This window comes from Sinocyclocheilus rhinocerous, unplaced genomic scaffold, assembly GCF_001515625.1.
Source record: "Sinocyclocheilus rhinocerous isolate Xijiao unplaced genomic scaffold, SAMN03320098_v1.1 scaffold638, whole genome shotgun sequence".
Classification (NCBI taxonomy): domain Eukaryota; kingdom Metazoa; phylum Chordata; class Actinopteri; order Cypriniformes; family Cyprinidae; genus Sinocyclocheilus; species Sinocyclocheilus rhinocerous.
Genome location: NW_015664206.1, coordinates 483,170 through 497,342, shown reverse-complemented (window position 1 = coordinate 497,342; position 14,173 = coordinate 483,170). Strand labels below are relative to the sequence as shown.

General features: G+C 36.7%; 1 protein-coding gene across 3 annotated transcripts in view; it reads right to left on the bottom strand.

Moving 5' to 3' along the window:
* Positions 1-14,173, bottom strand: part of LOC107729980 (cyclic AMP-responsive element-binding protein 3-like protein 3-A) — a 26,289-nt gene that overhangs the window by 1,759 nt on the left and 10,357 nt on the right. For 2 of the 3 annotated variants that reach the window (XM_016540718.1, XM_016540717.1), the window contains exons 4-9: positions 9,943-10,076; positions 8,184-8,294; positions 6,923-7,029; positions 4,963-5,031; positions 2,892-2,976; positions 1,238-1,334 (exon numbers count right to left, since the gene is read on the bottom strand). In XM_016540718.1, coding sequence (XP_016396204.1) covers positions 1,238-1,334; positions 2,892-2,976; positions 4,963-5,031; positions 6,923-7,029; positions 8,184-8,294; positions 9,943-10,076 — 603 coding nt within the window. The remainder of the gene's footprint in view (positions 1-1,237; positions 1,335-2,891; positions 2,977-4,962; positions 5,032-6,922; positions 7,030-8,183; positions 8,295-9,942; positions 10,077-14,173) is intronic. The other variant, XM_016540719.1, reaches the window with a different exon arrangement.

The following is a 14,173-nucleotide window of genomic DNA, read 5'->3' as shown; positions in this document are numbered from 1 at the left end:
AAAGAAAGAACCAAAGACTTAAACTACTTCAGTCTGTGTGCATTGAATTTATTTAATACACGAGTTTCACAATTTGAGTTGAATTACTGAAATAAATGAACTTTTCCACGACATTCTAATTTATTGAGATGCACCTGTATATATACATATATAGTATATATATACATATACAGTATATATATATAATTGGAGCAAATGGGAACACAATAATTATATTTGTTGTATTTCCCGTTACCCAACTATGATGACTTTGCTTCTGAGAACCGGAAATATGAAAGGGGTCCATAGTACATTTTTACACATAATAAGCCATATATTAGTATATGTTATATTTAATTTATATTTTAATATTGATTTATATTTTCAATATTTTTAATTAAATTAATTTTAAAAAAAATATATTACCAGGAAAATATTTACTTTGAATTAAGTTTACTGTATCCTTTTCTCCCCAATATTAAAGCTAGATTTTTTTTTTTTATTATTAATGCTAGAAATTTTTTACATTCAAATTTATTTGTATTGTGGTTTTCACAATTAACTTTTAGTCATTTTGTAACATTAGTTGTTGTTGTTGTTGTTGTTGTTTTTAAGTTTAAGTATTTAAGTTATTTTACATCAACCAAAGATCATCTGTTTCCAGCATCGTATACTATTGTGCGTGACTTTGTTTTGTTGAGTGCAAGCAGTCAGTGAAATGAACACTGTCAGAGATTAAACCAAGCAGAGTATGAGAAAGGTCAAACATGAGTTGCGAGGAAATGTTGTGCCGCATGAAAAATGAATGCTAGTGAACGTTCAGTACGTCTGTGATTGAGGAACACTCATTGCATAACGTCTGACAGCTGTGACCCCACTGCTTTCTGAATGCTCTGAAAGTTCAGAAGCGCCTGACGACACTCAAATGTGAGCTATAAATTGTCTGTTCACATCAATGCTGCAGCCTCCCATAAGACTTTGACCTGTTAAAGAAAACCTGAATATAAATCAGGTTATGCCTTGATGTGGAGCCCTAGTGCTTATGTGTCTATTTTATAAAGATGAAAATCGGCAGCTCATATGTTTATAATGGCATCTCGGGTCACTATATGCCTCAGATGGTAAACAGAGATGTTTGGTAGTTACATAGTTTTCTGAAATGCATGCAGAAGCATAATATGATGTAAATGCACCCGTTCATGATGCTTATCTGCAGTGTTTTTCATGTGGCATGATGTTGATGTCGATGTCGACTGACCTTTGCTGGCGCTGAAGTCCCCGGGGTCAGCGGCCCTCCTGTGTGAGATGGGCTGGAGGCTCGGGATGAGAATGAGAGAGAAAGAGAGGACCAGCACCTAGGAAAAGAAGGAATATTAAACGAGAGGAAGTAAATAAGCAAGTCCTGCTATATGGGTCAGCTGATGACCTACATCCTCTAAACGGCATGTTCCAGTCAACACTTTCATTATAATCATCATCCTCATTCTCGTTCTCTTTCTGCTACATGCACAGGAAAGATGAAAAGATGCAGAAAAACAAGGATCAGCAATATTGCAGTATCTTTTCTCATATAATGTTCTTTATATACTTAATTATTATGTATACCATTTAGAAGTTTGGGGTTGGTGAGATTTTTTTTTTTTTAATGATTTTGAAACATCTTGTTCTCTATTTCTCACCAAGGCTGAATTTGTTTGACCAAAACTGCAGTAAAAATGTAAAAATATTTGTAAAATTTAAAATAACTGTGTTCTATTTAAATATATTTTAAATGTAATTTATTTCTGGGATCAAAGCTGAATTTTCAGCATCATTACTCTTCAGTGTCACATGATCCTTCAGAAATCATTCTAATATGCTGATTTGGTGCAAACATTTCTGATTATTATATTTTTCAGGATGAATAGAAAGTTTAAAAGAACTGCATTTATTTAAATATAAATATTTTGTTACATTATAAATGTCTCTACTGTCACTTTTGATCAAATGAATGCATCTTTGCTTTAAATAAAATTTTTAATTTATTAAAAAAAAACTAAAACTCTAAAAAACAAGAACAGTAGTAAATTATAATTATTGTTCCCTCTGGTATATTTTTCATTCACTTTCAATGCGTTTGCATTTCTTTCAGAGGAGTACGTGAAGAGCAAAGCTCAAAACATTTGGAAGAAATTTTCTGAAAAGATCCTTTAATAACATATTAATTTAATAAAGCATTATTATTTAATTTTGTAACGAAACATTTATATATTAATGTATTACATTTATATTATTTCTATTTATTATTTCTAATAATAATCATATGTTTTATTAAATTATCTGGAAATGTTTTACTTTGTATTAATCTGAATTTATCATTCTTTTATAAAACTGAAGAAATTTTTTTTTTCATTCAATTTAAATGTATTTGTATAGTTCAAACTAATTTTTTTTTCTAAAGCAGTTAATTTCCAGTCATTGTGTAAAATGTGTAAAAAATAAAATCAATAAATACAAATAATAATTTTGGTCACATTTTCCAGTGACCCATGTAAACTTTTTTTTTTTCTTTTTTTTTAAGTTTTAAGACATTGTTAAGCTCTTTATGGAAGGTGGCAGTGAGATCAATCACTGATGTAATCAGCTGTAATAAAGAAGAAGAGTGACTTAATTAAGTAATGCTGACGACACCGCTGAAATCTCTCTCTTCTCTGGCCTATGTGTCCCCGAACATTTACTTTTCTCCTTTTGCTACCTCTTCTGCAAATGTTCACTTTGAAGCTTGACTTTGATTGTGCTTCAGTTGTAAAAATGCCTGGAGCTGATTCCTTCAAAGCATAGAGCTTCCTTTCTTTCTTCCTTCCTTCCTTCCTTCCTTCCTTCCTTAATTTCTTTCCCTTTCTTAGGTTCCTCCTCCTGTGCTGTCATCTTACCAGGATGCAGGTTCCCGTCTGAGCCGGTTTACTGGAGCCATTCATCACCAGAGACTGCAGCCAGCGTAACTGCTCCATCAGAGACCTGGCAGATAGATGGAGAGAGTGCTTGCCACGTTAGAGGAAGCGGTAATGGAACTTCCATTTGATGGTAACCATCAAATGGAATGGTTAATGGTAACTAAGGACAAATATGCAGGGAGTGGAAGGATTTCACAGTGCTGCAGAGTGTTTTAAAAATGTCAGGATGTTAAAATAAGTTTTGAAGTCGAGTCCATCAAGACAGATGCTTCTGCTCATCAATATATTCAAATACTCTCAATTTGAAGCCAGTCCTAAAAGGATCAAACAAGAATCTTCAAATAAGATTCTACTGAAATTCTGTATAAATTCTGATTGATAAATAAATAGATATATAAACAGAAATAAATAAATTGTAATAAAAACTCTCTTATGCAATATCTTTAATTTATTGTTAGAAAATTCTTGTTTAATTAAATGTGGATTTATTTAAAATTATGATGAGGTTTTTTTTTTTTAAAGGGACTGAACACATTTTCCATGTTGAATACGGAGTAAAATTCTGATGTATTACTAGTTAGTGAAGAATGGTATCATGGTCACGTTTAAAGCTACACTTAACCACTGATTTCTAGTCGTGTCCTCTTTTGGAAGGCCAAACAAAGCAGTTTCGCTTTCACAACAAAACACACGGCGAGCTACAGTGAGCGGCGGCTGGAGGGCTTGAGAACGGCGCGGCCAGCGGGCTTGCGGCAACCACATGTGACGACCCCGGGCTGGACTCTGCTTCGTCCACGGTGAAAGCCGATCCGGCGATCCACAGCGCGAAGTTGATGTATTTCCTCAGCGACCAGCACGGATCAGCTTCAGGCATGACGAAGCGGATATCGTCCTCTTTTGGAAGGCCAAACAAAGTAGTTTCGCTTTCACAACGAAACACACAGCGTCTCGACATGGCGGCAACAACAATACTACAGCGAGAATAAAAGTTACGCCTTCTTTCTTTGTGTGAACATTTGGGCGGCGTTATGCAAATCTTCCCACATAGTGATGTAGACATGTGGGGGCGTGTTAGAACGAGCAGTTTTAGGTAGGCGTGGTTGACTCTTAACTTTTATAAAGAATATCTCTGATCATGAATTTGAGACTTTAGTCTTTGCAACTTTACAGATCTTCTTTATGCACCAAGAGCTTGTAACACTTCAAAGAAAAAGGAAAAATTGAAATCGCATCAAATGACCCCTTTAAAGCATAGCCAATCATGGTTTATTGCTCTATTTTAGGCTTTGTTTTCACTAGAAATCTTTAAATTTAATAGCTGATTTTATAGCATGTTAAATATACTATAAAATAACCAGTAAAAGATTGAAAGAAGAGACATTTCGTAAATGAATCTCATAATGGAATGTGATTTGATGAGGGTCAGGTTTATAGCACAGTTAAAAAGCTAGTTTACATCAGCAGGTTATAAACCTACATATTTGACAGCAGTGGATCTCAACTGGTGCGTCACATTGTAACTGGCCATGGTTTGTTTCTTGAAAGGTTCATTTATTTTATATTCATAAACGTATATTATTTGAGCTCATTTATTCTATGCATAAAAAGTGATTAAAATGTTAATATGAGATAATACATACGATATAAAAATGTGATAAAGATGATCGCACACAGCAGGGGAAAGCAATATTAAATACAAATGATAAAATGCAACTAACTATATAATATTGCATAGTTCTAATACCAAAATAAATAGCTTTATAAAGGGAGGAGAAGAAGCTTCCTATATTTTTTGTTGCACAAAATTAGACAGATGCCAGAAAGATTGTGCGACATGACCTCATCCCTGAAAACTGCAGGGGGGTGTTCTTAGTTTATTTTTAAGGACATTTTAGTTTTCTTTTGTACAATAAGTAGTTTCAGTACTGTGTTGGTCCACTTGATGTCCAATGTAAATCCAGATCCTGAAGTGTGAAACTATTTGAGAATCACTTATTTATAGCCTTGTCAAAGTGGAGCTGATCTGATATTGTTGTAAAACGAGACTTACGTGTTGGTTTTCTCCAGCTGGAGGACTTTCCTCTGTAATTCCTGATTCTGAGCGCTGCAGGCAGCCATCCTAGACCATAGCATATTGGCCAATTATTCATAGTGATAAATCTGACCTAAAACACTCCCACACACCCTCTGTCTGTCACAGCTGCTGCGTGTGCGCGCACACACACACACACACACACACAAACACTCCCTATATAGTGCATGTTGTGCTGGTAGCATTAATTACATTAGACGATAATTCAACAATACTTGTTGGTCCAGTACTTCTCCTGAATGGGAGATAAATGAGCCATAACACTAGATTTCTAATTTGCACAATGACAAACATTTTAGAGGCTTTACTGGATTCAGATGAATCTCATAAAACATAATATCCAGGTCACATTTCACCCCAAAATCAATAAACAAGGAGAATACATTCTACTAGCTGTAATTTATTTTATACTCATTAATGTAATGTAAATGTATGTAAATTACGTGATTGCGGAGGGGGACCAGGTCAATATGCTGTTCAGGGGGCCCACAAACCACAGCGGCACCCCTGCCCACAGGTGTCTGTTAGTGTAAGTTCACACGACTGACTTGTGAATAAAAAAAACAGCTAGATGGCTGTGGTGCTTTTAGTGACTGCAGCGCTGGCTGTGAAATGAGTTTGTCCTTTGGACAGATAAACCCACGAGCTCTTCCTTAGAGGACAATTTCATGCCCGAAATTTGTGCAGCAGTGTGTTCTAAATGATTTCTCCAGCCTCTCGGAGGATATTCGATTCCTTTGATCCTAAGCTAAGATAAGTTTGAGCCTGGATTTTTAATGACTTTCGACCTCAATTTCAACTTTACTGCAAGTTTATTTAGTAATGAGTTTTTCTTTGATATGATATTCATTCATTCAGACTGTGTTTACTTGTACCACAACCAGGACATCTGGTTGCTGAACGCTATTATTGTTCACAGTATACACTAGACTTTAAAGAAATCTCTTATTCGCACCAAGAATGCATTTATTTAATAAAAAAATACAGTAAAAACAGTAATATTGTGAAATATTACTACAATTTTAAAGAACTGTTTTCTATTTGAATATATTTTAAAATAGAATTTATTTCTGTTAATAAAGCTGAATTTTCAGCCGTCTTTATTGTCACATGATCCTTCAGAAATCATTCTAATATGAAGTGAAGTGATGTGACATGTGGCCAGGTATGGTGACCCATACTCGGAATTAGTGCTCTGCATTTATCCCATCCAAAGTGCACACACACAGCAGTGAACACACACACACACACACACCCGGAGCAGTGGGCAGCCATTTTTGCTGCGGCGCCCGGGGAGCTGTTGGGGGTTCAGTGCCTTGCTCAAGGGCACCTCAGTCGTGGTATTGAAGGTGGGAGAGAGCGCTGTACATTCACTCCCCCCACCTACAATCCCTGCCGGTACGAGACTCGAACCCGCAACCTTTGGGTTACGAGTCCGACTCTCTAACCATTAGGCCACGACTTCCTACTATGCTGTATATGCTGATTTGCTACTCAAGAAAAAAAAAATTCTTATTATATTATTATTATTATTATTATTATATATAAACAATTGTGCTGCTTCATATTTTTGTGGAAACCATGATACATTTTTTGATGAATATGAGGTTCATGAGAACCGCAGAAATAGAAATACAAATGTCTTTCCTGTCACTTTTGATCAATATAATGTATCCTCTCTGAGTAAAAACAGTCATTTCTTTAAAAAAAAAAAACTTACTAAACCTCACATTTTGAACGACTATGTATTTAGATCTGTTTTCTCATTCTACTGTATATTTTTAATGTGAGACAAGAGATTTGTAAGCTGAAATGGTTGAAATGATGGCTGAATTTAAAAGTATATAAATGTTATATTATGTTATATGTATATGTATGTATGCATGTATACATACAGTATATGCTTGTCTATAATCACCTTCCCTCCAGTCCATCTACGTATTCCTTCTTTTTCTTGCGGCTCTCCTGTGCCGACTGCTTGTTCCGGATTTTCCTCCGAATCTTCTTCAAAATCTTTTCTTCGTACTAAGAAAATCACGAGAGAATGGGCCAGACAAAATGTTAAGATGAATTCATCTAGAAATGAGATGCACAGGAGTCTACATTTCAAGCAATTATTTTGAAACAGATTTATAGGTCTGAAACCGCAGGCGACATGTGAGTCAAATCAAATCAGCTTAATCTTGTCATTATCTATTATTCTAGCACACAGAGGGAGAGAAACCTCGGCAGCTGAAAGGAATTAGGTGTTATTTTGATGAGAGGTGCCTTTCATCACTGACTTCATTCATCTCAGCCTCTATAAAAGCTTCCTTCCTTCCTACTGATGTCTGATCAGGCTTCCAGCAGTAAACGTGGAGGAATGACACGTGGAAAGGTTGTTACTGTGATGATATTACAAGAGTGGTCATATGGTGTTATGATGTCATAACCACAGGTGTGAGAGATGTGTACCAAAGACTTTATAGGTATAACAATATGGTGCACTTTTATCACTACAAATGGGAGAATATGCAATGCAAAATATAATGGAAGAAGTCCCATCTTCTAAACAAAAAGAGCCAATCGGCGTCATTGCATCAAAAACATCACAGTGAATCTTGTGAAGTAAAAAGCTGCTTGTTTGTATAAAACAAAACCATAATCATTAAGGCAACTTTAAACCAAAATACGAGTCCATAGGCCATAATAACGCTTCCTCCAGTGAAAAAGTCTATCCCCGTTGTCCTCACATCAAAATCCACCCACATATTTATTTAGAACTGTTTTGGACTGTTTTCACTTGTATGCGATGCTTGATCTGTGCAGATTTCTCTCCTGATTCTTACTAGACGAATTTTTCAATAAAGAAAGCAATATTATGGATAGAGTCCAGTTTGAAGTGGAAAACGTCAGCGCTTCACAAGACATTAATTGTGGATTATTGTGATGTTTTATCAGCTGTTTGGACTCTCATTCTGACGGCACCCATTCACTGCAGAGCATCCATTGGTGAGCAAGTAATGTAATGCTAAATTTCTCCAAATCTATTCTGATAAAGAAACACATTGTTGGATGGCCTGAGGGTGAGTCAATTTTCCGCATATTTTATTTTTGGGTTAACTATTCCGTCAACACTATTTGTTTATGTCAGATTTTTTGTTGGTCTAATTCAGATAGAACCTGTGTGTTCAAAATACCTTGTTAAGAGGCAGTTGGCTGGGAAGACTGACTCCTTCCTTGGCTAAAAGTTTCTTCTCATCTTCATTAAGAATCAGTTCTTGCTGGGATTGCTGGGTGGAGGGTTTCGACTAGACAGAAACACACATTTTGTTTCATGTTCTTTCAAATTTGTATTACATATTATAATTTATTTTGTAAGCAGCTGTGGATATTATTAGTTGGGACGAAGCTGCAAAGTGCCACACAAGGACACTCCACTTAGTCTCAGGAATCAATGCATTGTATTGCATAATGACAACAAATCCTTTCAGACTCAGGAATTCAGGTGCTACATCAATACATCAATACATCTGCTCACTTGTTTTTTTCCAGCGTACATCACAACACATAAATCAATGACTCAACGCAGCAACAAGCCAAACACTGAAACAGCATCTGTGGAGGTATTAAAGTGTTGTGAAATGCAGTAACCGCTCTCTATTGTGCCTTATGTTGCCCGGGAATGTTTACAGGTCAAAGTCATTACCAGTGAGCTACAGGAAGAGCTGCTTGATTGAACACATTGGCCACTCCATCCTAAACATGCCGTTATCTGTTTAAAAAACACTATTAAGCTGCCTCGCTGTTTACTGTCTACACAAGCAGCTGCTTTCTAAGAATGCATTTTTACATAACGCACTCTTGAACTGTTATTTAATTGGTGGTCTGTATACATACTATATGTGCTGTTGCATCATACGTCACTATTTTGTGTGTGTGTGTGTGTGTACTGTATGTGTATGTGTGTGTGTGTGTGTGTGTGTGTGTGTGTGTGTGTGTTTGTGTGTCTGTGTGTGTATGTGTGTGTGTTAACACGCCATGTGGTGATGGAAAGTTCAACTTTTAAAGACCCCTATGTTCCATTCCATTTTTAAAATTATATATATATTTTAGCAGTGATGCATTTATGCTGATAACATGTACAGTTTGCATGCTTTCGGAATTGAATGTTGAGACTTACGCCAGTCCATTGGGGTGCACCTTGTGCTGATTTTTATTTATTTATTTATTTATTTATTAATTATTATTTTTTGAGTGTCCTTCAGTTTTTAAGCTAAAAGCTTTTTAAAATGCTCCTGAGACACTTGCATTCTGATGCACTGCATTTCACTCGTTCTAGATGAACTGAATACATCTTATGTAAATGCCACCTAAGAATGCATGTCAGGTCAACCTGAGCCAGTTAAACTATAGGGCTTCCTAAAGATTGATTAGCTGGTCATTTAGGCAACCCATGGGCTAGTTGTTTTTGAAAATATGTTGGTTTTCACATTTCTAGCACACAGATACTGGGTGATTTGTAATTGTTTTTCATCTTTTCTTTTTAGTATTTAATTTTATATGCACTGGCAGACAAAAGCTTGGGATAATTAAGATTTTTTTTTCATGTTGTTGAAAGAAGTCTTATGCTCACCCAGGCTGCATTTATTTAACAAAATTTCAGTATATCCTACGTACAACCTTAAAACGTTGTCTAGGTTTTGGAACAGAGCTATGTGTTTTTCTCTTTCTCTGTCATGGATTTCTTCCTGAGTTCCTCCACATGTCCTGTTTTCCAGTATGAAATCTGACAGCTCCACTGCTCTCTCTCTCTTCCTCTCCTCATGCCGGTTGTCATTAGCATCCGTGTGTATGTCACACTAGCTGTATGTTTCACACTGAATGTCTCGGCAGGACAGTTGAGTGACACACACTGCATGGTGTCTGTTTATGTTCTCTCAGTGGTGCACTACTCACCACTTCTCCGATGTTGGAAAGCAGCAGGTCTTTTACGGTGAGCTGGTTAACGGTGGCTGGTTGAGTTCTCTGCACTGCTGACATGCACTGAGAGTCTGTCAGACCATCGGAGAACAGACAGGCCTCCCAATCTTCTGCTCGCACACACACACACACACACACACACACACAGAGAGAATGCGTTTACATCACACTGTGTCTGAAGACCAACAGACAACAAAGATTTTGTTAGTACACTACTGTGTGGTAGATAGTGTTCTGGTGGTTTCTAGGGTGTTGCTAAGGTGTTCTTAGCACATTTATATGTGGTTGCTGCTGTTCTTGAGTGTTGCTAGGTGGTTGCTAATGTGTTTTGATGGTTTTTAGCACATTGCTATTTGGCTATTGCTAATAATAGTGCATTAATGCAGCACTGTTAACGCGGTGTCTATTTGACCCTATGAATCACCCATAGGTTGCCAGGTCCATGATTTTCCTTCACCAAACATTATTTGTAATGTGCCTCCCATCCAATAATCACAAAGAGCTTTGTGCTTTGTTACGGCTGATAAGAAACAAAGTCTCAGCTTTCAAATCCTGTACATTGTATCACAAAATTCAAACAATTCATGCCATTTTGACGCATAAATGTGACGTGACAGATTGCTGAAGCTCTTGTTCAAGCGGCAGTCTATTCCAAGTTCATAGAAGTTATAGCACAGAAGGCACAGTGCCCTCCACTAATATTAGCACCCTTGGTAAATATGACCAAAGGTGGCTGTGAAAATAAATCTGTTTATCTTTTTGATCTTTCATTCAAAAAATTCACAAAATTTGAACTTTTCTTTGAAGTAAAACAATTGAAAGTAGGGGTAAACATTATGAAATAAATGTTTTTTTCTCAAATGCATGTTGGCCACAATTATTGGCACCCGTAGAAATTCTTATGAGTAAAATATCTCTGAAGTATATTCCCATTCATATTTACAATTTTTAGCACACAAGGGTGACTACATGCATGAAATCGTCCAGCCATGACTTCCTGTTCCACTGGATTATAAATATGAGGAACACAAAGGGCAAATTCCCTTAATCATCCATCACAAGGAGTAAAACCAAAGAATATAGTTCTGATGTGCAGCAAAAGATTGTTGAGCTTCACAAAATAGAAAGTGGCTGTAAGAAAAGAGCTAAAGCATAGTTCCAATCAATGAAATAAATGTTTTTCTCTAATACATGTTGGCCACAATTAATGGTACCCTTAGAAATTCTTATGAGTAAAATATCTCTGAAGTATATTCCCATTCATATTTACAATTTTTAGCACACAAGGGTGACTACATGCATGAAATCGTCCAGCCATGACTTCCTGTTCCACTGGATTATAAATATGAGGAACACAAAGGGCAAATTCCCTTAATCATCCATCACAAGGAGTAAAACCAAAGAATATAGTTCTGATGTGCAGCAAAAGATTGTTGAGCTTCACAAAATAGAAAGTGGCTGTAAGAAAAGAGCTAAAGCATTGAAAATCCCCATTTCCACCATCAGGGCAATAATTAAGAAGTTCCAATCAACTAAAGATGTTACAAATCTGCCTGGAAGAGGACGTGTGTCTATATCGTCCTAATGCATGGTGAGGAGGAGAGTTTGAGGATCACAGCTGGAGAATTGCAGAGATTAGTTGAGTTTGGGGTCAGAAACCCCCCCCCCCCCAAAAAAAAAATCAAACAGCCCCTATATCACCACATATTGTTCGGGAAGGTTTCAAGAAAAATCCTCCTCGCTCATCCAAAAACAACCCCCAGCATATTCAGTTGTCAAATACGACTGGAGCTTCAAACAGGACTGGCTTCTATGGTCAGATGAAACAAAAAAAAGAGCTTTTTGGCAGCAAACCCACCCGATGGGTTTGGTACAAACAGGGATAAAAAGTACCCCATGTCCACAGTTAAATGTACTGCTGGATCTTTAATGTTGTGGGCCTGTTTTTCTGCTGGTCCTGAACATCTTATTCAGATACATGGCATCATGGATTCTATCAAATACCAACAAATAAAATAAAAAAACTGACTGCCTCTGTTAGAAATCTTATAATGGGCCATGGTTGGATCTTCCATCAGGACAATGATCCAAAACAAACATCAAAATCAACACAAAAATGTGCCACTGAGCACAAAATGAAGCTTCTGCCTTGGCCGTCCCAGTTCCCTGACCTGTACCCTATAGAAAATGAGTGTGGTGAATCTGAAGAAGAGGCACCAACATGGAGCTGTGAATCTGAAGGATCTGGAGAGATTCTATATGAAGGAATGGTCTCTGATCTCTCGTCAGGTGTTCTCCAAACTCAGATATCTAGAGATAACAGATATCATTCTGAATAATTGCCTATTGGTATTGGCTGAGAAATTTAGCATCTGGAAGATCTGGAATATCACAGGCTTCTCCTGCCTGCTTCAGAATTATAAGTTTATTCAGTTTAGGTTAGTCATTCTTCATTACATTTACTCAGGCTTTGAACTCTGAAAGCTTTGAAAGTCTATTGTGTGTTGTGATGTTCTGAAGACCCTACAGCTTTTTTATGATTGGAAGAATAAATGGAAATTCAATCATTCCCCACATTATTTGCGATAGCCTGCAATTTTGCTTTATTTGGGCAATTTTGAAGCAAGTCAGTATCAGCTATTCAAGATCCATGAATCCCAGGCTAATTGAGATCAACGAAATGTTCATATGTTTACCTTGTCCTGCAGCTGTACTATTACAGAAAATCAGTACGGCCTGTAGAGGGTAGTACACAATATGTACCCAAGCAGAAAAACAAAAACAAAATGTGATGTTTTCTTACCAAGTTGAGTTGATTTCTTAGTGCATCTCTGATGCAGCATAAATTCTTGTATATTACACTTTAACTACACAATTACATAAAGATTGTTGACATTTTTTGACTGTAATATTTTAGTATCATTTATCATGATATTTATCATTTGTATAAATCATTTATCATTTGTATTTCCTTTTTTACATTTTTTAAAATTCTAGTAATTTTGTTGTGTTTTTTTTTTCTTCTTTTAATGTCGATATAGTTTTTATTAATTTTTATTTTTGTTTGTTATTTTTAGTACATCAAGTTAAGCTAAACTGTAGCTGAAATATAGTAAGTTTAAGTTTTTTTTTTTCAGTTCAAATTTCAAGTAACAAAGTGGGTTTTTATGGTTTTAGTAACTGTTTGAAGAGTGAAATCTCACCCAGATCAATGGAGATATCAGGCTCTGTGTTTGCGACAGGTGCGTCCTGCTGCTGAAGATGCTGAGGGAGAAGATGAGGATGCTGAGGGAGGAAGATGGAGTTGAAAAGCGGGCTGGCGGACGGCGGCGGGCTGTCCAGGTGGTCAGACGGGGTGTCGTCACTGATTCCGCTGTCAGAGGGTGAGGGGACCCACAGAGGAGAGCAGGGCTGCGACACGCCATCTGACCCTTGCAACAGGACGTCCAAGAAGTTATCAACAACACCTTCTTCACCATGACACAGAATCTGCAGGAACACAAAGGAGTCACACAAAACTGTAATGTATCTGACTCATAGATGATAAATGCACCCACCTGAGTCTCAGCAGAAACACACACACTCACACACATATATATATATATATATATATATAGGCCTATGTATATATTGATATATATGGTTGCTACATATAATGTCATATAAACTTAAATATGTTAAATATTTTCATCTACCTAGAAATTGTATGTGAAAACTATATATCACCTTAATAATAACATATATTGGCAATATCACTGTTGATATAGGACAATATATGTCATGTGTTATATGTCCGTATGGGTTTCCTCAAGAAGTGCGATACTTCACCAAAAATCTCCCTTCAATCTCATCGCTGTCTTGCAGAAACAACTGAGTTTTTTTACCAACACAGAGGTGATTTTTCTTTTCTACGAGGTCCTGGTCCACATGGTTTGAGTGTTTAATTTATCAAATGAACATCAATAAAGCGTGTTGCAGTAACTGCTGGCAATGAAATGTGTTTTGCTGGTAATGAACTCTAGTGGGACCGCGAGTCTGATTGATTACGTCTTTAAAACGGACACATGCTGACCAAGCTTTGCCACATTTGCTGATCGACAGCGTGGCATGTGGTGTGGTGCAATACGTTCATTTTTTCTAACAAACAGCTTGCGATATACAGCACTTTGGTGGCGAGCCAGAACGAGGACAAACGCTGCCAGATCAG